The sequence below is a fragment of the Penicillium argentinense genome (assembly GCF_028826775.1).
Source record: "Penicillium argentinense strain IBT 30761 chromosome Unknown utg000004l_segment0_segment0, whole genome shotgun sequence".
In the NCBI taxonomy this organism is placed as follows: Eukaryota; Fungi; Ascomycota; class Eurotiomycetes; order Eurotiales; family Aspergillaceae; genus Penicillium; species Penicillium argentinense.
In genome coordinates, this window is record NW_026622663.1 from 383,328 (window position 1) to 407,790 (window position 24,463).

Below are 24,463 nucleotides of genomic sequence, written 5' to 3' on the forward strand. Positions count from 1 at the left end.
TACTAATTGTTTCTTGAAGGATTCTCAAGTCTGCGACAGTTGCAACACCTTTCATAACTGTTCGCATGCTTTACCTCTTCCTCTCAGTCTTCTACCCCTTATGCCCGCAATGGAACAACATGACAGGAGATATCGTTCCACTCTTGATGATGGGACTGTTGGTGGAGTACTGTGTTGTATGTCTCTGTATCGTCACTTGTTTCGTGATTTACGGCTGGAGGACCGAAAAGAAAGAAAAAGTCCTGCTGGCCCAGAATACGCCTGATCACCCTATGGGGACTATGAGCTTTGAAATGACTTCGTAGAAGATGCGCACGATTGGTGATAATGGGTTGTGGCCGAAGAGCACACTCCGGGAGTGTAGCTTCGCCAGGGTAGCATTCGAGGCTCTTCCCACCTTTATTTTTGTATTGAGAATCTCCATTCATTATATATTGTTGACTCTTTCACTTGCCGGGTCATTTAACGAGTCACATAGATGATCTACCACATAATCACCTATCCTGTACAATGATGCCTCGCGGCCCAAGTCCATATAACAGACTCAGGGACCTTCATGAACAGCCAACTACTTATTTACGGAGCAGAATTTTCACTCTTCTCGATCGTGCAAAGGCTTCGGTTTGGCGGTGATCGACATCAAGGTGGGGTCCAAATGCAAATCGCTACGGTTGTCCCGTGATTACATCAACTGTGTCGCCCCGCCAACCCGCCCGTGTAAACACTTCCCCAACCTCCCCAGCCACCCACTCCAACCACCCAAAAGGCTACCGTCTGTCATCGTCTGGCTTCAAGTATCATCCCACTTTTGCAACTTCTCGAATCTACTAACCACCCCCCAGGTAGACTGCGATTCTGTTTATCGCGATTCACCTGCTTCTATTTGCCTTTCCTCCCATTACTCAGTTGCTTTGTCGCTGAACACTCATTTAAGGTACGCCCTCATTCCCTCAAGAATGTGTCACGATCACTAACATTCCTTAGAGTCTCGTCTTGGGCCCTGCGCTCTTGACCGCTCTCATTTCTTCGCCATGGCACCCGCTCTGCCGATCGGGGACTACCCCGACATTCCAGCGCTGTCCGTCGCCGTCAAGGCTCGCGATACACCCGAAGACGCCTCTCTTGATCCGACATCCTCCCTCAACTTCAATACCATCGTTGCACGATCCGACTCTTCCAACACGGCCACTCACACCAAACCCGCTTATGGCCAAGGCACGGTCAGTCCGTCGAGCATCAAGATGCAGGGCCTTATGGCCCTGTTTGCCCTTATTGGCGCCGCATTCGTCATCGCCGGCATTTGGTTCTTCTTCTGGGCCAGAAATGGCGGATTTGTCTGGCGCAAGGGTGATTGGGACGACTACAAATCGACGGTTCTGCGACGAAAGGGTCCTGACGGCAAAACCCTCAGTAATGCGACCAAGAGTACGAAGCTGGGAGGTGGCAGTGTCGTCGGCAAAGGCTATAGTGACGATGGATATACATACACCGACTATGATAACGATACCTATACTGAAACAGCGACCACAATGACCCAAGAGAAGCCGAAGAAGAAGCGCCGCAATCTGAAGGAGAAGTTCCTTCGCCGCCACAAGGACGAGCGCTGGGAAGGCGAAGCCGATGACGATGTTCGCGCCTATCGTGAGGAAAAGCCCGCACGTATTGGTGGTATGAACCGTGAAGCGGACGGTACCTACCATGGAAGTGACTATGATTCCTCCGCTGTGCCAACCAACTACCAACAGAGCGAGATGAGCGAGGTGCGAGACTACGCCTATGAGCGTTCTCGCAAGAACCATCGCAGCACCCGCGATTTCTCCTTCACTGCTGGCAGCGAAGATGTCCTTAGCCAAGCCACCGAAGAGTCTCAGCTTCGCGACCCCTCCCAGCGCCGTCAGAACCGCCGCCGTAACCGTGAGCACCGTCGCAGCGCGGCTCATCCTTCCGCACCTTCGTCACGGACCAGCAGCCCCCGCAAGAAGGATCGTCGCTCTATGCCGGGCCACTTCACTGAACCACTGGACTTCTCCTCCGCCGGCTCCCGTTCGGAATACCAGTATTCTAACGTGGACAGTGAGGAGTCGTCAGGCACGAAAAGCTATCACCACCCCATCCCCGGCCTGACCAAGGGTTACCGCCGTGATGGTCGTGATGAGCGAAGCCATCGTCGCCGTCGTGACAGTCTGGAAGACAGCGACTAGAAGTGTACTCTGAGACGACTATTATTCTATGTTTTGCTTTTCTTAATTGTGTGAAGACTACTATTATGCACTGGAAATATGCCTTCAATACGCAACGGGTTATGGGAATGCTTTTTTCTTTGTTTGGTTCAAGCGATGCTCTACTGGAATATGGATTACTATGGGAACAACTGGAGAATGTAAATAACGATTCACACCAATGATGGATATGGAATCATTCTTATTGCAAAATAATCTTTTTTTGGACTATTTTCTTCCAATGTGATCTAATGGATCTAGACCCCACCGGCCATGGCTCCGAGGCCCCGAGGTCCGATCGGAGAGAGCACTTGAAAGATCGACTGCATAGTTTTCAGGTACAAATGTACCGTCAGATCTACCGCGCTTATCAATCATTTCGACCAATGTCCTCGTTCGGCGATGGCCGAAGGTGGATCAGCACGGGCGCTCAGGTGGTACAGCATTTTCGAGGGCCCATTAGAGGGACTACTAGTACTAACACGGATTTCCAGCACATTCCCTCTTCGTCTCCTCGATATCCCCGCAACCATCCCTCAACCACTCCTCGGTCTCGCGCAAAGTCGCCAGGATGTCCGCCCCTGCGCCAGGGACGCTGTCCTCTGAAAGCGGGGACGAAAAAAATGAGGAATCTGCGCACGATGAGCCGAGGTTTGCTCTTTCAAAGGAGCATATCAAGGCGGCCACCCAGCGCGAGCAAGAGATGTCGATCGCGACTGCGTTTCGGCTGTACCCAAAGGCTATTATTTGGTCCATACTTCTATCGACAGCTCTGATTATGGAGGGTTACGATATTATCCTGATCTCGTCCTTTTTCGCGTTTGACCCGTGGGTGACTCAATTCGGCAAACTGCAGTCCGATGGCAAACATTCGTTATCTGCGGCCTGGCAGTCTGGACTCTCCAATGCAGCCACTGTCGGCGAGCTGATCGGTCTTGTTCTGAATGGATTTGCTGCCGAAAGATTCGGTTATCGAAAAACCATGATCGGGGCTCTCGGTCTGATCACGGCCTTCATTTTCATCCCATTTTTCGCGACCAATGTGAAGGTCCTCCTGGCTGGCGAAGTCCTGATGGGGATACCGCTGGGTGTCTTCCAGGCACTCCCTGTCTCTTATGCGTCAGAAGTGTGTCCTGTCGCGCTTCGGGGCTACCTGGCGACCTACATCAATGTGTGCTGGGTGATGGGTGAACTTCTTGCGTCTGGTGTATTACGAGCATTACTCCGTCGAACCGATCAGTGGTCGTATCGAATTCCATACGCTCTTCAATGGATGTGGCCTGTCCCCCTCATTGTCGGCATCGCATTTGCGCCAGAATCTCCTTGGTGGCAAATCAGGCACGGTCATACGAATGAAGCCAAGGCGTCACTTCGGTCGCTTACAGCTCGGAATGTCAAGGATGCAGTTGACATTGATGCAACGGTGGAGGTCATGATGCATACCAACAGAATCGAGGTGGAGGCATCAAAGGGTGCCACTTACGCCGATTGCTTCAGAGCTCACAATCTCCGGCGGACCGAAATTGCTTGCCTGACCTCGATTTGCGGGTGTATCTCTGGCTTCGTTTTGATGAGCTTCTCTGCATATTTCTTCGAGCAGGCCGGAATGGACCCTTCGAATGCATTTGACATTACCATGGCACAGTATGCGATCGGGATTGTGGGAATACTACTTGCATGGCTGCTCATGATACGCGCCGGTCGCCGGCACCTATACGTTTCCGGCCTCTTTCTACAGTTTTGGGTCCTTCTTGGGGTAGGAATTACGGGGACCGTCGGCCCAGACAATCATGCAGCTCCCTGGGGATCAGCTGCGTTGCTAATATTATTTTCCCTGATCTACCAGTCCACCGTGGGACCTACCCTCTATGCAATAATTTCGGAGATTTCCAGTGTTCGACTGCGAGCCAAAACTGTCAGCCTGTCCTGGAATGTGTACAACATTGCCAAAATCGTCTGCTATGTGCTTGTTCCATACATGATGAATCCGACTGCCTGGAACTGGAAAGCGAAATCGGGCTTCTTCTGGGCGGGTGTTTGTCTCCTTTGCTTCATCTGGTCTTTCTTCCGTCTGCCGGAGACCAAAGGGAGAACCTACGCCGAGATTGACATTTTGTTCGAACAAAGGGTTAGTGCGAGGAAGTTTGCGACTACTTCGGTAGATCTTTTCTCGCGCGAGCCTCATGCCGAGCTTCTTGCATCGTGATGGTCATACCTGCCGTCTCATATTTAGGCCGCGACAATGGTGGCTGGCCATGTGGCTGTATTCAAGGTACTATGTAGTAAATACTCTGTCCGGACACATACTTTGTTCTACCTTAATACTAGCATGAATCTTACGATTATGAGATTTTCTATTGGATATTTATTGGCATTTTTTTCTTCCATGGCAGTCGAGCATCTTATCAAATCCCAGTCAGATAAATGGTGTCTCAAATCCTGATGTCAAATCGAATGGGTACGATAAGAAACTACCCCTCCCCCGCCAATTGTGCCATGCCCCAAGTTTCATCGACTCACTTACTCTCAACCTCCTATTTTTTAATCAGGACAAGGCCGAGGTTGCCGTTGTCCAATGATGAAGCACAGTGCGGGTTTATGAACTCCCACCTCGTTCAGGGCGCTGCTGACGTTACTACCCGATCGGGTAAAAGACGGCGGCAGAGCTCCTGGTCTGGTCGCCATTGCGCGTCATCGCAGGCCTTGTATAAAAAAGCCAGCACTACTTTTCTACAATCACATAGAAATTGAAATCGTCGCTTCGTCTTCATCCGCATATAACCTCACGCTATAGCCCGACATGGCGCAATCCAAGGAATGGCAGAGGATGGTCTCCGGCGAGCTCTACTGGGCTTGGGATGAGGACCTGCAAGCGAACCGCACCCGGTGCAAGGCCGCCTGTGATGCATTCAACTCTGCTGGGGATGTCTCCCGACGCCGCAAGGTAGAGCTTTGGCGCGAATAAGCCGCGATAATTCCTCGCTCTCTTCAACGAGACAGATGTGGACTCGAAATATCTGATGTTTGGACTGTGACAATCGGATCGCTAACGTTTCTTTAGTATCGTTGTGGATAAACGCCCAATGCCTCCCGTCAACCCAGATCCAAAGGCCGACGAGGCGCTTTTTGATGGAACGGACCCTTTTGCTGACGGACCTATCTCAGTGGACCATGGCTTGAACTTCAAAGTTGGCAAGGGTACTTTCCTCAACTTCAGCCTCCTCGTTCTTGACACATGCCTCATCACGATCGGAGAGAACGTACTATTTGCAAATAGTCCCAACGTTTGCATTTACGGTGCAACGCACCCCTTGGATCCGGCCGTGCGACGCGGCTTGAAAGGGCTTGACGGCAGAAAAGAGGTACACATCGAGGACGATGTGTGGATTGGAGGCAGTGTTCTGATCCTGGCTGGAGTGCGCATCGGACGGGGAAGTACTGTCGGAGCCGGCTCGGTTGTCACCAAGGTAAGTGATTGTTGAATACATGGACTGTGATGTTTCCAAATGGGAATTCATGCTGACGCTTCCAGGATGTGCCCCCGTTCCACTTTAGTGCGGGCAACTCGGCGCGGGTGATTCGTCGTATTGATACGGACATGGAACCCGATCGTCAGGGATAAGATAAATGGGATGGTTATAATGACTAGAGATATAGAGCTTGTATAGATTTACGAAATGCACCCCGCACTTAAAGACTGCCCCTCAAAGGCATCACACTGGCTGTCTTGTCAAGTCGCATCCTACTTTTAATTGCGAGCTTTCGGGAGATTAACTCGTATTGTTCCTATCGCATCTGAACATACGGACGAATCATAGAGCGTTGTTTGTTGTTGTCTCAACGACCAACTACTTCTCAGTCCACTCCACCTTCAAACAAGCATAAAAGATAGGAAAATTGCTGTCTATAAACTACTCATAATTCCATTCATCTAATTCTAGATTGTTCATTTATTCCTGGGTACTATTGGTAGTGCCTATAATTTCCTAGATGGAACCGAAAACAGGCAGAAAGCTTAGCTTCGTAGGACTAGTATTGACCATAACCAAGTCCGACCCTATCCAGACGAATCAAGCCCTTTCCGAGCCTCTCTAGAATTCTATCCGAACCTTCCGGATTGATTTATTGCGCGATCCTGATTGGCATGTGAATTGATTTGACCAGTCGTGTTATCCATCACGCAAGGACGGCCACCTAACATTCAGCCCAAATGACGTGCCGGCAAAATGGCCAGCTGATTTCCAAGCAACATCGTTCCCAATCCCTTTTTAAAATGCCAAATCCGCGACTGGTCCAGTAAAATTCCCATTCATAGAGCTACATTTAATTTTAGAATCGCTCGAACCCCGGTCAAAAGTATACCGAATCCATCGCCGTCCACTAAGTACTATGGCCACAAGTGAGACGCGACCGTTGCTAGACCCAGAAGATCGCCAGAACTATCTCCAACTCTCTGCCTCCACAGACCTGACCGATGGGTTCCCCGATAGCCTTCCGGGGGCGAGCCATGGGAAAAGCCTCAGCTGGGCCAGCGCATACATCCTCGTGGTGTCCCGCGTAATCGGGAGCGGCATCTTCGCCACCCCCGGGTCCATCGTCAAGTCCACCGGAAGCGTTGGCCTCACGTTATTAGTCTGGTTTGTGGGAACCGTTCTAGCAGCCTGCGGTTTATCCGTGTCGATGGAGTATGGGTGCATGCTGCCTCGCTCGGGTGGGGACAAGGTAGATTGAACTCTGACCAGCTCCACGCGAGGATCACATCGGCTAAAAGTTGCCCTTACCAGGTGTACCTGGAGTATACTTATCCGCGACCGAAATTTCTTGCGTCCACTTTGATTGCAGTACAGGCAGTCGTACTAGGCTTCACGGCTAGCAACTGCATTATCTTCGCCAAGTATACGCTTTTCGCATTCAGAGTTGAGCCGACCGATCTTCATAACAAGCTGCTTGCTGCCGGTTTACTCACCCTGATAACCATTATCCACGGAGTTTTTTTGCGGGCCGGAATTGCGATTCAGAACGCCCTCGGCTGGGTGAAAATCTTCTTGATCGGGGCTATGTCACTGACGGGGATGTGGGTGCTCCTGCTTCAAGTTTTCGGAAACTCTCACCAAGTTACACCCGGCACGGCTCCCCATGCACTTTCTTCGTGGGGTGATATGTGGAAAGGCTCGAATTGGAGCTGGAGTCTACTCTCCACATCTCTGTTCAAGGTTTTCTATTCCTACGCGGGCCTTAACAACATCAACAATGTGCTGAACGAAGTACATAATCCCGTTCAAACAATCAAAACGGTGTGCCCGACGGCGCTTGTCACAGCAGGTGGTCTTTACTTGTTAGCCAATCTGTCTTACCTCCTAGTCATTCCCTTCGAAGAAATCAAAGAGAGTGGGGAGCTTGTCGGAGCGCTACTCTTTGAGCGTCTTTTTGGCGACAACATTGGAAGAATTCTTTTCCCGCTTGCCATTGCCATCTCTGCTGCTGGCAACGTGATGGTAGTAACATATGCACTTGTAAGTGATCTAATGTTTCTGTTGGATCATGCTATTTGCCATTCCTGATTGAATTCCAGGCTCGAGTCAACCAAGAAATAGCACGACAAGGGTTCTTACCATGGCAGAAGCTTCTTTCGTCCTCTCGTCCATGGGACACGCCTCTGGGAGGACTCATTGTTCATTACATCCCATCCATGTTGGTCATCACTCTGCCCCCGCAGCAAGATGTCTATAATTTCATTCTAGATGTGGAGGCATACCCCGGGCAATTATTTGCTCTAGCTGTCACGGTCGGTCTTTTGATAGTACGATACAAAGAGCCAAATCGTCTTCGACCGTTTAAGGCATGGCTTCCAGCTGTCTGGTTGCGTGTTATAGTTTGTCTGGCACTGCTGGCAGCGCCTTTCGTCCCGCCTCCGAACTGGCAGGGTGATGTTGACTTTTTCTATGCAACATATGCGATCGTGGGCATTGCAGTGTAAGTCTCTACCATCAAACTGTCTACAAAGAATAGGCTAAAACATCTGAGCAGAATCGTATTTGCTGTTCTCTATTGGTATATGTGGACAGTACTATTACCTCAGTGGGGAGGATACAAGTTGGAAGAGTCTGCAGAAATTTTGGACGATGGAATCAGCATTACACGACTTGTTCGAGCATATTATAGCAGCTGATGGCACCTTTGGATTTCTGGCGTCAGGGTTTCATTTTGGCACTATATCGGGGTATCTCTTTTAGCTGCTGGTAGCTTGGTGATCTCGTTCTGCATACTTGTGCAATTCAGTCTCTGGTTCTCAAAAAGTTGAGCCTCGGCCTGTGGGGTCGCATTGATTAGTAGCTGACATTGGTCATCAAGGATTCGGTTCCGCGCCACCGCCGCGAGCTTCATAACACTGCCAGTCTTACTCTCGCGACATTTTCTGTTTGATCTGAATCACTACTACAGTGTCTTGTCCGAATCAGGTACAACCGCACATCTCTCGCCATGGCCCCGCCTACGTATACCGAAGAACAACTGGAAACGTACCTCCGGCGTATTGGGTACCCCCCAATCCAACACAGAACACTCTCATCGAAGCTGCCCGTCAGAACATTAATAAAGATGCACTTGCAGCTTTATCTGAAATACAGAAGAGACATCTTGCGTCCATCCCGTGGGGAAATTCGGGGTTGCATTACTCGCAGCACCACACTATCTCCCTGAACCCAGACACATTGTTCGAGAAGATGGTTGAACGACGCCTCGATGGTTACTGCATGGAAAATACCGGGCTCTTTTTCATTGTGCTGCGATCCTTGAGCTATTTTATCTATGCCACTGGTGGCAGGGTCAGCCCGGCTGCGTCCACTGGGAAGGATCCTGGATTCTTTTCGCCATTGTATGAATCTGCTCCTTTGCCAACTATAGCACGACTGAATACTAATCCGAAATGGTACACTACAGGGGACACATGGTTCTTATCGTGATCATTGACGGAGCCAAGTATATGGTCAGTCAACCCCAATCTCTCTACTGGGGTCTTTGGTACTAACGCTGCTGCAGGTCGATGTTGGATTTGGCAATAATTGCGCGACCGCACCATTGCCTCTACAAGATGGCGCTACGGCTACATCGATTGCGCCCTCGAAGATGCGCCTCATCAGGGATACTATTCCGGAGTATACGGACAAGAGCCAGAAGCTCTGGATTTACCAAACAAAATACACCGCCGAAAGCGAGTGGCTGCCGATGATCTGCTTCTCAGACGTCGAGTTCTTGCCTCAAGACTTTGAAGTTATGAACTTTGCCGTCAGTCAAAAGCGGACCAGTTGGTTTACGAAGATCTTTGTGTGCATGCGGATGCTCCTGGACGAGGACGGGCAAGAGGTGATTGGGCAGTTGATCATGGCTGAAAAGGAGCTGAAGAGACGAGTGCACGGCCAGACGGAGATATTGCAAGTCTTCAACAGCGAGGAAGATCGCGTCGAGGCGCTTGCCAAAAATTTTGACATGCACCTCCGTAACAGCGAGGCCCAGGGGATTCGAGGTTTAACCTCGGAGATCAAATAAAGATCCCAGAATATAAACTATCAGGAAGTCTTGGAAATAGAACGGACCAATTGATATGATACAGCGACGTTTCTAGCAGTTGCGGTAGAAGGTATGTAGAGTGGTCGGGAAAATAGTCAAAATCGCGGACATTGTAAAGAACATTGTAAATTTTTGGTTCTAGAAAATCCGCCTCTCGATCTGCAAAGTGGTGTCAGTTATCTGCTCGGACGTGGTATCCTCTGTCGGTCGGTGTCTGCCATACCTTCCAAGTGTTGCTAAGCTCGAACCCTGGCGGCGCCTCTGGATTACTGGATTGCCCTCTCCACGACCCGGTGAGTCGGAGGTCACGCTCCATCACTGGTTGATATGTTAGTCTCCATCCGGTGTTTGTCATTCCGTTCAAGGTATTTCGATCGAGTCGGTGGCAATCGAGTCGTCACTTACTTTGCTGCATGAGTGTTAGCCGGCATATTCAGCCCGAGTTCCGACCGCAGCCGATAGAGGAGTGACTTACTCTATCCCACAGGTCCCTGTTCCAGCGGGTCTTCTTGCCGTCGTTACCAAGACGCTTGGTGTAGTGCAGGCCGACACCGGTCACGCAGAACATCTGTGAATGGTGAGTAATAGCTCGACAGGGAGTGGTCCACAAGACGTACGGTGCCGATGATGCCCCAGGGCAGGAGAGCCTCGAAGGGAACAGGCATGGTGAATGATCAGGGGCTTTTCAAACGAATAGGGCGATTGAAAGCCTCAAAATAGGCAGCGGACCGAATTGTCGCAGCACAGTCGAACAATTGCGGGAGGAGGGGGAGTCGGAGGTGCTGCAGTGACAGGCGGGCGACGGTTTGCGAGGTCTGTGATGCCCAAAGCGGTTTAGCGCGTCCTGACTCAGCCGCTGCAACGACACTCTCCAAAGGACCAAGGGGGAAGCGGATCGCATTCGATCGCCAGAGGATCTCTCGCTACGGTCTGGATTGCTCGCCGACGCGTCTTGTTCATCTCTTCTACCTGCTATCAACAGCTCTTCCTTCGGGGTAGGTCCCCGGCTGCCTGCGACACGTGTTTGCGACCGATAGCACCCTACTAACACCTCTTCTGACCTCCAGCTACATTGCGCCCTAACAATCCCACTTACGACCAAAACACAATTCGCGAGCTCTAGCCGTCCCGACTGTTGATCGCCATCCTCCCTGCTTCAGCCTGGGCTCCAGATGCACCCCCGGCTCAACAACGAAGTGAGCGGGGTGGCTCTGTAGCTTATCTCAGTCGGCTCTTTCAAACAAAGACAATCCGCCCAATCCCTTGCGCGCTGCTCGTCGCAATCCCTTCCCTCCAACCTGGCGGCGATAGTAGCGCGGAGAATGGCGGCGACAGAGCCGCCAGTGAACCAGGATCCGGGCAAGCTCGACCCGCCTGCGGATCAGATCGACAGTGATCTGGACGCAGAGGGCGAGGAAGAAACCGACCTGTATCAGATGGATCAACAGCTTCAAGACGCCGTGCACCGAGCATACAGTGGAGAGGTCGCCGAAGAGGACGCGGACACCACAACTGGAGGAGCGCGCACCGGCACCAGCCATGCGCAGGACGGTGGCGAAGACGACGAGACTGCACCTGTTGGTGCTGTGAAGGGTCTGAATGAGGAAGAAGATTCGTCAGAGGCCGAATCTGGAATGGCTGATGCGGACGGAGATGTGGACTCGGCATTCGAGGATGATCAAGACCAGGATGCGTCGAATGGCGAATCCAGCGACTCCGAATCAGCAGCTGATGAAGAGGATTGGGAGGCAGAGAGCAATGGACGCGAAGATGCAGATACCGACAATCGCAGCCGCGTGATTTGCCTGTAAGTGCAGACGACTCAGAGATGACCTGCAAAGGATGATGTAAGATCGGGTGCTAATAAATGTTTACAGGTTTTGCAGTCAAGACGAGGAACACGACCCAGGTGAAGAATTCGAGGAATGGCTGATTTGCATCAGCTGCGGCGATCATTGTGAGTATTCCTGCGGGAAGGTGGCTGGGCTAAAGCTTATACCTCCTCCCAATGCCATTCTTGGAACGGTGGCTAACTCGGCATCCCGACAGCGCATCGGCAATGTGCCCGTGATCAAGAGGCATTCAACGATACAGAAGGTAAGTAAAAACATTTGAAACGCCGCGTTTGGCGTTCCCCGGATACTTTCCGATGGGGCCCACCCACTAACGTGGAACGTGTAGATCCCTGGAAATGCGTCTCGTGCCTCGAGGGCAAGAACGATGGGAATTCTGTTGAAACCCCGGCGGGTCCAAAAACGGGTGGTGGTGCTACCTACCTCGCTAAGGAGCTTATGCCAGCACACGTGGGAAGACAAGGGTCAGGGTTTCACTCCATCTTTGACACTGACATCAGCAGCGAACTGCTGAATAGCTCACGTTCACTTCGGAAGAGGAAAGCTTCATCGATCGAAGCTGAACATGTCCCTGTGTTGAGAAAGCGAAGGCGACAAACAGATCATTCAGAAGGGCCCGACGTGCCGTTCGAAGGCATCGGCGATGCGCCTGCTGAAGAGTCTCGCTCAGTGCGACCACGACGTACCCGAGCAGTCGACCGCGAACACCTCCGCGTGGTTACCAGATCACACGGCAAACTTGTGGTGGCCTTCCGCCTGGACCAGAACAAAATCCACCGAATTCTTGACACGCAGCCCGTGAGCCGACCGAAGCGCAGTCACAAGAAGAAGGTGCCAAAACCTCCGCCTGTCCATCAGGAACCTCAGGCTCATTTCGCCCCCATTCCCGCCGCTCCTTACAACCATTTCACCCCTTTCCACGATCGTGAGAACGACGAGGCGAAGAAGCCGTACGGTGGCATCCTGTCCGAAATGGAGGCAGACACGTCGAAGACCCTTCCCTTGCAGGCCGACCGCGATAAATTCGAGGCTGCTCGTCAAAAGGCCGAAGATGAATGGCAGCGGAGAGTACGAGAAGCAGAACTAAATGGTGAGGCGACACCGACCGCATCCGCGAAGGTATCGGGTCCACCATCCAAGATCAAGTACATCAATTTCGGTGGCTTTGAGATCGAGACGTGGTATGCCGCGCCTTACCCGGAAGAATACAGCCGCAACCGGGTGCTCTACATCTGCGAATTCTGCCTCAAGTATATGAACTCAGACTATGTCGCCTGGCGGCATAAGCTCAAGTGTCCTGCAAAGCACCCACCCGGCGATGAGATCTACCGCGATGGTTCCATTTCGATCTTCGAGGTCGATGGTCGAAAGAACCCGGTATACTGCCAAAATCTCTGTCTTCTTGCTAAGCTCTTCTTGGGTTCCAAGACTCTTTACTACGATGTCGAGCCGTTCCTGTTCTACGTCATGGCAGAGTACGACGACCTGGGGTGCCATTTTGTTGGCTACTTCAGTAAAGAAAAGCGACCCAGCTCCGCTAACAACGTCTCCTGTATCCTCACCCTCCCCATTCACCAACGCAAAGGCTACGGCAACCTCCTCATTGACTTCTCCTACCTCCTCACCCGCATTGAGGGCAAAAGCGGATCCCCCGAAAAGCCCCTCTCTGATATGGGCTTAGTCTCCTATCGCAACTACTGGCGACTGATACTCTCCTATCAACTTCGCGATCTCAAAACACCCATCAGTATCGCAGATCTCTCCGATCGGACCGGCATGACCGCCGATGACATTGTTTCCGCACTGGAAGGGCTCCGTGCTCTGGTGCGAGACCCTATTAGCAAGACCTACGCATTCCGCCTTGATACCAAGTACTTTGAGGAGGTAATTCAAAACTGGGAAAGCAAAGGCTATGTCACACTTAACCCAGATGCCTTGCTCTGGACACCTTATATCATGGGGCGCAACAATCAAACCCACTTCGACCGGGCCCCCCTTCACGCGGTTGCGCAACGAGAAGACGACGGAGAGGACGAGGAAGAGGTAGAGGCCAAAGCAGCTAGAGATATGGATGATGGGCCTGCCGTCAATGGGATTGACCCTGACGGTCTCGGAGATTCTGCCGGGCCCCCTTCTACAATTCTCCTACAGACAAACGGTATCCACGAGTCTGACCATTCTGAACCCCCTATTCCGAACCCTGCCGCCAGTATTCCCCCGTCCCGATTTGAACTCTGGCCTCCTGTTCATGTACCGGCTGGCTCTAAGCGCAAGGCCGGTCGTCCCAATGGCAGTCACAGAGCATCTCGACCATCAATTACCCCCACAGCTATTCGTACCAGCGGCCGCAATACCCCGCGGAGACCCTCTGGCCTACCATTGTTTACCCCATCTGGAAACACCCCCGTGCGTCGCGGCCGCAGCGCCAAGCTTGACGGTTCACCTGTGGCGGACACCACTACGCAAGCAAATGGCATTGACCCGGAACAGGAAGAGCTTATTGATGAGGAGGCCGTGTTAGATCCCAGTCCTGAGGATCTCGGTCTCGTTGTTGACGAGACGTCCGAGACCGGTGGGAAAGCTACGGCACAAGTCAATGGTGACGGCGACGGCGACGGTAACGAGGATATGGATGCTGATGCTGACGCCGATGCCGATGCCGATGGGGAACCTGACGAAGTCGTTCCAATTGATGTTGATGGAATTGAGCACGGAGAGCCGGCAGTCGAAGTGTCCCCCAGAACCCCTAAGAAAAAATCAAAGTCTACATCCAAGTCTCCTCGGACAGCAACTTCCCATCGCTCCAAGGGGAAGCAATCCGACAACCCCTCCAGGACTCCTCAGTCAGTCAGTCGCAAGGCCCTGGTTGAGAAGATCCAAGTGGTGGTTCCCGCGGACCCGGGTTCGGCTGCCAAGAAAGCGGCTGCCACCAACACCAACGGCATTGATCCTGACGCCGACGCAGAAGGCGAAGACGATCCCGATGCCGACGGCGAATATGAAGTAGATGGCGATGTGGTTATGGAAACATGAGTAACCACAGACAGATTCTGTCATGATATTGCGAGCGGGGCAGCATCACATAGTTCCCTGCCGACACGCATCTGGAGAAGGCGTTATGAACACTGGTTTGTTTTGTTTTGCTTCTTCCTTTTCAAGTTCCTCTTATGAACATTTCTTGTATCCCAACTTCCGAGTCACATGTCTCTACTAGAGCTGTCAGTCATCTGGCGACAGATCTTTCTCTACTTTTATGGATGAACATCATGATCCGATCTTGCTAGGTGCTTTTGCGGGTTTCTTACTTGTTCAGCCAGGAGCGTGGGCGGAGTATGGAGTTTCAAGCTCATTCTGGGTACCTTTTTAATACATTACCTTGTACTCTGATGGTTACTACATGTAGCCTTCATCACAGTTTCAGCGTAGTACTCTTGAGGTCAAATGTATAGATGTAGCTACTAGACTAGTGTAGCAACAAACTGTTCATCGTATATTCCGCTGTACATACCTACCTAGGTAGGCGCATTTAGCTGGCCGTCACCTGACGTATCTCAACCACGTCTTGATTTGGAAGCCAAAATCAATCAAATATGATCTCGAGGTTAATGGCGGAGGCATAGCAAGATCTGAGCGAGGATCATGATTGATCCTTCTAAACTCAATCACTAAAGAGTTGTCTGTGCTGAAGCGTCAAAGTGCACATCACAGTGATATATGAATGTAGTGCATGCAATAGGCGCCCCACGCTGCAGCGTGTTTTTTATTTCCAAGACCGAGCGCCCGCACGGCCGACGCCGACAAACTCAATTACAAACGCGGGGTGTCAAATGCACAGGGGTCCCTGCTCAAAACTCGCGTGTTCGCACTGACAGCTTGCGACTGTCAGACATCGGTGCCCCAGGCAGTTGCCAGCAGATCTCGGAGCTCATTGTGATCTGTGCTATCAAGGGGGTCGTGCCGATCCCGCATCGGAGAATTAATACCAAACCAGAGTACAGAGTGTACCGCTGCGGAATTTGCTCTCCATCCATTGACCATTCATCGATGTAATTAATCTACTGTAGTATACAACACAATCATCTACGTGTGCTTACGGGAATCAGAAATCAACCGGCTGATCGGCGGTCGAATCCTGGAACCGAACCAGGGAGCCCGACGGGAGGCCATTTAAGCATAACGTAGCGTTCCCAGGGTGCCGTGGTTCTCGATGGGGATGCCGCTGTCATCGAGTGAGTCGGCCACTTGTGTACTCCTCTGCAAGCTCGTACCACCAGCGTCCTGACTAAAATTTCCGGTGCCACTTCATCATTGTTCGTCCCCACGTTAGTTTCCCCCTCCACCCCCTCGACGCTGCTCATCGATGGCAGAAATTTCCTGATTTTTTCCCCTCCCTTTCTTCTGCAGGATTTTTCCCTGTCACTTTTCCCTTTCCTTTTCCCCTGTTCTTACCCGACCCGCTCTGCTGGGACTCATCGTGACCATGTACGACTCGGACGCATTCGATTCTGAGGTCAGAAATGGACAGGTAGACAGATTCTGTCCTAGGTTCAAGCGGCGGCGCATACTCTGGCAGTCTTGTCCAATTCCTCTCAATTCCGGTGATTACCCGATGATGGCACCGCACCTGCGTCGAGCAGCTATTGCAGGTGGCAGCAGGACCATGCGTGGTCTGAGACTTTGACCAGGTGCACGGGCAGATGCATTCAGGATTCGTGGCTGGCCTCCGAGGGCCACCAGTTCTCTCTTGTTCCTGCGTCCGTCTCTGATGCTGACCACTTCTTCAACCCGGACCAGCCGTCTGCTTTGGTTTTTCTACCGTGTCCACCAGTGGATCACTTACCATTTTCCAGAGCAAAGCGGGTCCCTTGTCCACCGGACACTGAACCTGGTGGGACTCCGACTATTGGCCCAACATGGCATCGATGGAGACCTGCAAGAGCAGGTTGAGTTCCTGACAACCCTTGCATGATCGCCGCACTATCGGTCCCTGTGCGGAGAATCGATGCATCTGGCTTTCTTGGGGAAGATGTGGATCGCTTGTCATACCTGGCTGCATCTGCAGCCCACGCTGCTCCTCGATGGCGCACGCCCCCCCCCCCCCCCCCCCCAAAAACTGCCAGTGGCATCCACCCAACGATGCGAAGTCTCGGAGCTCTATTTGTCAAAATGACGCCTCTCGTGTTCTGATCCGAATCCCCTCTTGTACCCCTCCCCTCTGATTCATCGCCAATGCAGCAACGGTAAACAACGAACCGTTCTCGGATAAGTGCAGTTCATGATGCGCCGGTTGCTGTAGCCAGAGCTGATCGGGAAGGCAACTGGGCAAAAGTACTGATCACCAGGCTTTTTTTCCACCCCGTCCCATCGGCCCCCTCCCTACTCCTCTCAGCCGCAGCAGTGCAGAACCAAGCACTGACAGAAGGACAGGTGTGGCGCAGCGACGTACGAAAGTAGTCCATGAAATGTCAGGCCCGAGGAAAGAAGCAGCAACTGATCTGCAAACAGCCCCGCCCTGACCCCCTCTTTCCCTATGGGATAGTCTTATAGCGAGAAGCAGCGGCGGAAGGACCTGAATGCACGATGCCCGAGTCGCGCAGAGTGGCCGCTAGGTGTTTCCCCGGACTTGTCGCGATTCCCGACCATTGACGAACCCAAGGGCCAACAGGATGCATGTAGCCTTTTGCGAGCGATCTCCGAGAACCAGATCAGCCCCAAGCTAGCCCCAGCGGTCTTGACAGCCGTTCTCCATAGTTGGACTGCAGGATTTCAGCCTGCATGATAACGCGCACCGTGTGACGCATCGAGTCCTCAAATGCAGGAGGGTTCGTGCCCTGTTTCCTTTTTTATGCTTTCATATTTTACCCCTTTGATTCTCTTCTGCTTCTGTCTTATTGCGATCACATCTTTCAATCTGTTCCCCGTTCCTTTTTGGTGGGTTTGCGTTTGCGCCTTGCCTGTCCCTTTCACTCTTTGCTCTCTGTGGCGCGCGAGGTCGTGACTCGAGTCCCTCTTTTTGCTTCACATTATGAGCGGGGATGCCTCGCCTGAACGCCTTTGTTTCTTGTCGGCCTAACGTGCTCAGTTCGCGACTTCGCCTTTGTTCGGTGCGACTGACCCGTGTGCCTGGGGATTGTGATTGCTGTGCGCCGAGGGAGTCGATTGTTCGCTATCGCGCCGGTCTTTGAGGGATCACGGGGTTATCGCAAGATATCGGAGTGTTGCGTTGATTGTGACGAGACGAGACGAATCGCATCGCATCGCATCGCATCGCATCGCATTGATCGGAGTCGAGTTGGGATCGCATTCGGGATTACTGCACGCGCGCGACACAGGAACACGCCCACCGCAAGACCGCTTTGGAGAAGCTGCGCAGTGTGCCTTTGAACTCGAGCTCGGGCTTTCGCGGTCGCAGCAGAAGAATCGCAGGTGAGCGCAATCACGCTTGACAGGAGCCCCTGTCCTCGAGGAGAACAATGCGGAGGAGGCCCCGGACGTCGCGATCCCCTCGGATGACATAACGAACCTTAGACTGACTTTGCGCAGGCGATCGATTTGCGGAGATCACGGGAACCCCCCTCAATTCCCTGCTTCGCCTCTGATACACTGTACGAGCAGTACGATCCCAGCACTTACGCAGCTAGCGCCAGCTGCAGATGCGCCTCGCCGGAACCCACTCCAGCGACGCTCACTGGAATGCTAAACGCCGGACCAGGGCCCGAGTCCACTTTTCATCATCACCTGCATAGCCGGAGACCCTCTCGATCTGCTCTACTACTCTTAAGGTACTAGTAGTGCCCTAGGGGTGCTAGTCCTCCTGCTGCTGCGATAACAAGGCATCCCCGATCCCTCGTCCGCCAGACTAGTGAGAACCTTGAATGTGCGCATCATCCCTGAACCACGGATGCGCCCCGGCCAACGCCAGCTGAACCCTCGTCCACTTTTCCCAACGGTGGCTCCACCGCGAAAATTTTCTTTGAAGCGTGTTGATGGTGATTCGTCGTGGAGAAGCTGCCTCAGGCCCGGCCTGGACGAAATCGATTTTTCTGGAGGGGCGCCACTCTCCACACCTGCAGGTACATTACACGTACACTGCCCGGCCTATCTGTCTGCACGCAACCTTCCGTGGTCTGGGCAAACAACCGATCTGATTATCCTGGCCGACTGACCCCCATCTATACCACGGTCACTGTAGGCCCCGACCCAGCGCCTGCTTAGCGACCGGTTACGTCGTTCCTGCTGGCGACTGCCGCTTGCGTGCCCGCCGTTTTCGTCGATCCATGGTAGTCCGCGCATCCCGCACCTTTCATCTTCCCCCCACCACAGCTTCTTCTGCTTCTCTTCTCATACTCCGTCCATCTACCCGAGGATCCAGTTCCAGTCTCGCCCGCTACTTGGTTCTCGAGTGCTCAATCCCTGTGTTCGCTCCGGCTTGGTTCCACTCGCCTTGATGAGTGCATCGACGTTCGCCGACGCCTCTGTCTCGCGCGAAGCCCAGAGGTTCGTAGTCCGTTTCTTCGTCGCTCGGCCCTCAACTTGTCTCCTGCCACCATCTGTGCTTTGACCGGATCGCAACTCTTACGCGGTCGTTCCAGGGATTTTCCCACTGACCATGTTGTCCAACAACAGTTCTGACTTTGACCTCACCATTCGCCAGCAGCCCGACCGGGCGCGCGTGGCCGGGGGCAAAGAGAAAGGTACGTTCATCGCTGTCGATGGATCGGCTCGCCGGGCTCGCACGTTCCAGCTTACTCCCCTCCGCCAGGCATCGGCCATGGAAGTGGGGTTGGGCTTGGATCGGCGTGCTGAGCAAGGGCCGAAGGCCGAAAAAGAAAGGCCAAGGCCTCTCAAAGAGAGCGAGAGGCAGAGAGAAAGAGCGAGCTCCAACGACTAACCTCGCGCAGAACGCAAGCCCATCGATCCTCCCCCGATCGTCCAGCTCCGGGTGCGAGAGGAGGGTTCTTATCTGGCGCTGTAAGTAGCCGCAGAGTCCATCTGCTCCCAATTTTGAACCGGTCGTGCACCGTCTCTTTGCAAGTTCGCCGCTGACCTCTTCGCGCCGTTGCGGTGCGTCTCCAGACACTACCTGCAAAGCCCCTACTATTTTATGACCTGTAGCTTGTACGATGCTTCCGATGATCGTCCCGTGCCTGTCGCTCCGTCGACAGCGTTAGCTGGAACGCTGGTTTCGTCCCTTCACCGATTGAAAGATGTTGACAACAGCGGTAAGTTGCTTCCTTCTCATAGCCCAGACCAGCGGAGGCCAGACCGGCGGACTGACCCATGCCAGATGGAGGCTTCTTCGTCTTTGGAGACTTGTCCGTCAAGATCGAGGGCGAATTCCGCCTAAAGTTCTCGTTGTTCGAGATGCGCAAGTGAGTTGCTCAACGAGCGGTCGGAAACCAGTCGTCGAGCGCAAAGAGGCTGACCAGGCCCTACAGGCAACAAGTCATCTACCTCAAAACAATTATCTCAGACCGATTTAGAGGTAAGAAGGTCCCGTCCGGTGCATCCGGGCTGGGGTGAAAATGCTGACGAGCCACAGTCTCGCCTCCAAAGAACTTCCCCGGCATGATGGAGTCCACCTTCCTCTCACGCTCCTTTGCGGACCAGGGAGTCAAGCTACGTATTCGCAAGGAGCCACGGACCATGATGTGAGTGAATCAGTTCCTGCCAGGTGTTAAGGGTACCCAGGGTTAGGAATGGACCTCGCTGACAGCCCTTCCAGGAAACGCTCAGCGCCTCGGCCAGACGAGTTCCCGCAAGCGATTCCTCCTCGATCGCCAGATCGTCAGTCCGTTCAGATTCCCCCTGCAACAGGCTTTGCTGGATATCCTACAGCTCCGAGTCGAGACTATACTTATTACCAGCCCCCGTCAAGCGACACCGCACCTCAATGGACTATGGGCGCCAGAGTATCTACGACGCGGATGGCCGAATGGCTCGCCCGATGGATCCGTACACACAGCCGGCCAATATCTATGCGGGCCAGCCGGCACCATACCAGACACCTATGCAGTCTTATCCAACCAGTCAAGTGGTGCCAGACTATGGGGTGCGTTCCTTCTTTGGAGAGGCTTGGACCGGCGCGGGAGAATCCCCAGTCACTAATCACTTTACTTTGTAGATGTACTCCGGTCTACCGCCGTCAGCTCCTCTGTCTCAAATGCCTGATCCCTCGGCACAGGCTCGTTCCAGTCAGAATGCCGCAGTGGGACAGCTGATGGCGATGAACCAGCCCGGTACACCTGTACGGCACCCCTCTTCAAATCAGTGAGTGTGTGGGCGAACACCCTGGCTAAGTATCCAAACAGTCTCCGGATTCGACAGGAGCGATGATGGCTCAGGGATACCCCCGGTCTGCGTATTCGACGAGTTCTACGATCCTTCCCCCGCTACAACGGAATCGCAACTACCCCCGGGCACCAACGGGAGCTACTATGATCCAAGCTCGCTCTCCGCTACCCCGATTCTTCCCTCTCAAATGCCCGAAGGCGCGGCCGGTCCGGCAGTCTTTGATCCCCCGGGGTCTGCGAACGGGACTCCTCGATGACTTGCTTTCTTTTTTGTTGCTCATTTGCCTGGCTGGTGACCTCGACGGTCTTCTTGGCTTCTACACTTTTCTTTTCTGGCCCGGTGTGGCATCGTTTTGATATGGCCTTTTTTTTTCTTTTTACGTCTGTCTGGATAGACCAGGGTGTTAAGAGATCACGATGGGTTCTGGTTACATTGGATGGGTACTGGAGGGTGGGTTCTCTGGTTTTGTTTTATTCTTGTTTTCAGGCGCTGGTAGAAGGGAGGGTGGATGGTTTTGTCTTTCCAAAAGTGTTCTCACCTTTATCTCTATTCTGTGTACATACTCGCTCTAGCAGTCCACGCTGTCCTTTAATTGATGCTCGATGACATCTCCTCAGCTCCGTCCCTCGGACGCGTTCCTTCCTCACGTAGTAACCTCTCCCGTCACGGTGTTTACTTCTTCCCCTCCCGCCTGTCTCTCTCATCTCACCACTTTCAAACCACGCGACACACGGCAATATGGCTGCACCAGAGAATCCATTTACCAACCTGGATGTTTCCTGCAAATGGACAGGCGATCCCATTTCAGATGTGGATGTCTCCGTCTCCGTTGATGTAAGTGAGCTGTCGTATAAACCCGCATTTTGACACAGAGCTAACCTCATGACCACCAGGTCTGTTGCACGCCAGGCACAAGCCTGGTCGTTCTCGACACACGATATCCAGCTAATTCTCGCGTGAAGGAGTTCTCCCTCGCGCCGAAGCAAGAACTCCTCCAACTGCCGCAGATAGAGGACGTCGATTCACCACCTACCTCGACCGTTCACACGCCTACTCCCTCGCCCAACGTAAGTGCCGCATACCCACACCAACTCACGACCGGTGAGAGCCTCTCCAATCCGGCCACCACAGTGAAAACCGACTCTCTCCCCGACGCAGATACGCCCCCGATCGACTCGGATTCAGAAAGTGTTCTCGTGCAGGAGAATCTGCATCAAGATGGCTTCCTCGGTTCCAGCGTACTCCCCGACCCGTTCTACTCCGACTTATCCCTGGAGCCGCGTGGCCCAGCTCAAATCAATGCAGGCAGTCTGAATGGGACGTCGCGCAAGAGATCCGCGAAGGCCGCCTCATTGCCCGATTCAGTAACAGACTCGGAGAGAGGGTACGGTGGTTTCAAAGCTGACAAGAGCTCTTTTGGCTCCACATCGACATCGACTCGCTCTGTCAATCACAGTCGCCAACACAGCATGATTCCTCGACCTCGACTCCGGCCGAAGAGTGTGGCTGTTCAACGCCCAAGTTCAGTCGACCCATCCAAGATGGGCCTGCCCAGAGATACAGTTCCAGCCCTCAACGTTGATTTCCGCGGCCTTGGGAGTAATAGCGCTCCACCGAACAGTAAGATCAAAGAGAACACTATCCCCTCGCACCGGAGACGTGCTCTTGTCCGCCATTATCTACGACCCCCCGCCACACCTTCCAAACCCGGCCGCCTAGCCCGAGAAGGAGATCGAGATTCGAGCGATGATACAGTGACTGATTCGGCGGATCTGGAGAAGCTTTCCACGGTTGCATTTGCTGGTAGCCCATGTGACTACACCGGAATAACGGATGGTTCAGACACCGTCTCATCGCCCGAGAACAAGAGCGAGGCCGGAATAGACCCCTTTGTGCAACCAAACACGCCACACATTTGGGCCGATGAAAACTATGCTACGAACGGGTCCGATATGCCTCGCCTTGTTTATACTGATGGCAGATTCCACATATTCACTCCCCATGGTACGAAGTCTTCGACATACACCGTCAAAATCAATCTCTCAGTGCCGCTCCAGGATGGCAAGCCGGGATGGTGGCAGCTCTTCGTTTCAGGACTTCCACGGCTAGCTCCGGATGACAATGGATATCTGTATTTTCAAATCCCCGAGGATCAAGGATTCGAGTTTCGCACAATACATTTCAAGCGTCATAAGGTCATGCAAGGTTACCTGATGGCCCAGATGCTCACCCCTACGAAACTCATCCTACATCTCCGGACTTGCGAGCTGAACTTCTATGGCTATGTTAGAGATTTTAATGTGACCCAAGCGGTTCAGGCAGAGATCGGCCAGGAGATTCATAACGCAGAGCAATCAATTCGTCTTGTCAAGTACCACGCCGTGTGCTCTCTTGACATGGTTCAGCAGGACTTCTGGGCTGAGAGATGTGGCTTTTGGATTTACATTCATGGTGGACCGGAGGGAGCATTCCTTTGCGCACTTCCAAGAACTGGGTTTCTTCCACCATTTTATACCATCCATCTGGAAACGTCTGGCCACGAAGTCGGAGTTACACGACTCGAGATATTAGCCAGCCGAGCCACTCTTGACAAGTTCGCTATCACCTGGGAGATGAAAGTTCCGCTTTCCAACCACAAGGCATTGACTTGGATGCCACGGATCCGAGCAAATGACTTGCTCGAAATGGAGGATGAGTTACGCGAGGAATACGTCCAGCAGGGAGCTCGCAATATGCTCGAGGTTGTTCGGGCTGACAGAATACGCGAGCCAGGAAGTGACGTCGATCCAGTTCCCGCAAATCCTCAAGAGAAAATTAAGGACATTCCTGTCCCTTCAGAAATCCAGCGATCCCAGTGGACTTTGAGAAGAGTGATCCGTTATTTCATTATTTCTACCTTCGTGATCATCTGCCTCCGTATTTACGTGCGCGTGCTGGATAGTCTTCGTCTTGAAAACCAACTTCCACAATGTGAAGTGACGAAGCCGGTGGATGTTATATTCCAGCCGGAGCTTCTAGGCGAAGATGAGGATGAGCCTAGCCATGAACAGAACATTGACCACGAGCTTGAGGTGGAGTCTGAGAAGGCCGGAAACCTCAAAGTGACTGTGGTGCCTCAGGCTGACGGAAATCCTGAAGAGCGATTTGTGCCTGTCCCTACTACGCCTTTACGTGACCAGGTGGATTACTTCTTGGGATGGCGAGGCCCTATCGAGCGGTTCTAAGTCGTTTCTTTCTTCTTTCTAGCCTTTCAACGGCGTACAAGAGCGATTCATGAGGTTAAGGAGACTTTCAACGGATGTTCTATGGTAGGTTTCATAATGTTTGTTGTACTGCGAAATTCTTGCCAGCGCTAATCCTGTGTACTAGTATGGTCACGTTAGCTGCGCACCTGGTATTCTAGTCAAATATCCATTAGCTGGCTTCAGTTTCGTGAGTATCTGTTAACGATAACATCTCCAAGCAATAGGAACGATGTTCGATCAAAATTGCCTGGCAACATTTTCGATTCCTGAGAAGTAAGGCAATGAT

General features: G+C 52.7%; 8 protein-coding genes across 8 annotated transcripts; 7 read left to right on the forward strand and 1 right to left on the reverse strand.

Moving 5' to 3' along the window:
- Window positions 1–1,031: 1,031 nt before the first annotated feature.
- N7532_003099 (uncharacterized protein) lies at window positions 1,032–2,201 on the forward strand (the record flags this gene model as incomplete). Its single annotated transcript, XM_056615593.1, has 1 exon — window positions 1,032–2,201. The coding sequence occupies one exon, from the start codon at window positions 1,032–1,034 to the stop codon at window positions 2,199–2,201; it is 1,170 nt and encodes a 389-aa protein (XP_056475950.1).
- A 589-nt stretch (window positions 2,202–2,790) lies between these two features.
- N7532_003100 (Major facilitator superfamily domain general substrate transporter) lies at window positions 2,791–4,425 on the forward strand (the record flags this gene model as incomplete). The annotated part of the gene is made up of 1 exon (XM_056615594.1): window positions 2,791–4,425. One exon carries the CDS (start codon window positions 2,791–2,793, stop codon window positions 4,423–4,425), a length of 1,635 nt encoding a protein of 544 aa, XP_056475951.1.
- A 594-nt stretch (window positions 4,426–5,019) lies between these two features.
- N7532_003101 (sugar O-acetyltransferase) lies at window positions 5,020–5,841 on the forward strand (the record flags this gene model as incomplete). Its single annotated transcript, XM_056615595.1, has 4 exons — window positions 5,020–5,163; window positions 5,216–5,250; window positions 5,281–5,686; window positions 5,752–5,841. The coding sequence occupies 4 exons, from the start codon at window positions 5,020–5,022 to the stop codon at window positions 5,839–5,841; spliced, it is 675 nt and encodes a 224-aa protein (XP_056475952.1).
- Window positions 5,842–6,554: 713 nt separating this feature from the next.
- Window positions 6,555–9,764, forward strand: N7532_003102 (uncharacterized protein; the record flags this gene model as incomplete). Its single annotated transcript, XM_056615596.1, has 7 exons — window positions 6,555–6,941; window positions 7,004–7,732; window positions 7,792–8,192; window positions 8,247–8,364; window positions 8,678–9,093; window positions 9,159–9,204; window positions 9,258–9,764. Coding segments are annotated over 7 exons (2,604 nt in total), but the record flags the coding sequence as incomplete, so codon positions are not given.
- A 159-nt stretch (window positions 9,765–9,923) lies between these two features.
- N7532_003103 (NADH dehydrogenase [ubiquinone] 1 alpha subcomplex subunit 1) lies at window positions 9,924–10,450 on the reverse strand (the record flags this gene model as incomplete). The annotated part of the gene is made up of 5 exons (XM_056615597.1): window positions 9,924–9,944; window positions 10,009–10,103; window positions 10,191–10,194; window positions 10,261–10,353; window positions 10,403–10,450. The coding sequence occupies 5 exons, from the start codon at window positions 10,448–10,450 to the stop codon at window positions 9,924–9,926; spliced, it is 261 nt and encodes an 86-aa protein (XP_056475954.1).
- A 657-nt stretch (window positions 10,451–11,107) lies between these two features.
- On the forward strand, window positions 11,108–14,671 carry N7532_003104 (uncharacterized protein; the record flags this gene model as incomplete). Its single annotated transcript, XM_056615598.1, has 4 exons — window positions 11,108–11,592; window positions 11,663–11,742; window positions 11,835–11,882; window positions 11,967–14,671. 4 exons carry the CDS (start codon window positions 11,108–11,110, stop codon window positions 14,669–14,671), a joined length of 3,318 nt encoding a protein of 1,105 aa, XP_056475955.1.
- Window positions 14,672–19,085: 4,414 nt separating this feature from the next.
- On the forward strand, window positions 19,086–21,188 carry vosA (the record flags this gene model as incomplete). The annotated part of the gene is made up of 11 exons (XM_056615599.1): window positions 19,086–19,135; window positions 19,265–19,332; window positions 19,540–19,609; window positions 19,715–19,860; window positions 19,926–20,010; window positions 20,077–20,123; window positions 20,181–20,289; window positions 20,364–20,429; window positions 20,477–20,690; window positions 20,763–20,877; window positions 20,950–21,188. The coding sequence occupies 11 exons, from the start codon at window positions 19,086–19,088 to the stop codon at window positions 21,186–21,188; spliced, it is 1,209 nt and encodes a 402-aa protein (XP_056475956.1).
- A 482-nt stretch (window positions 21,189–21,670) lies between these two features.
- On the forward strand, window positions 21,671–24,156 carry N7532_003106 (uncharacterized protein; the record flags this gene model as incomplete). Its single annotated transcript, XM_056615600.1, has 2 exons — window positions 21,671–21,766; window positions 21,826–24,156. The coding sequence occupies 2 exons, from the start codon at window positions 21,671–21,673 to the stop codon at window positions 24,154–24,156; spliced, it is 2,427 nt and encodes an 808-aa protein (XP_056475957.1).
- Window positions 24,157–24,463: the final 307 nt, after the last annotated feature.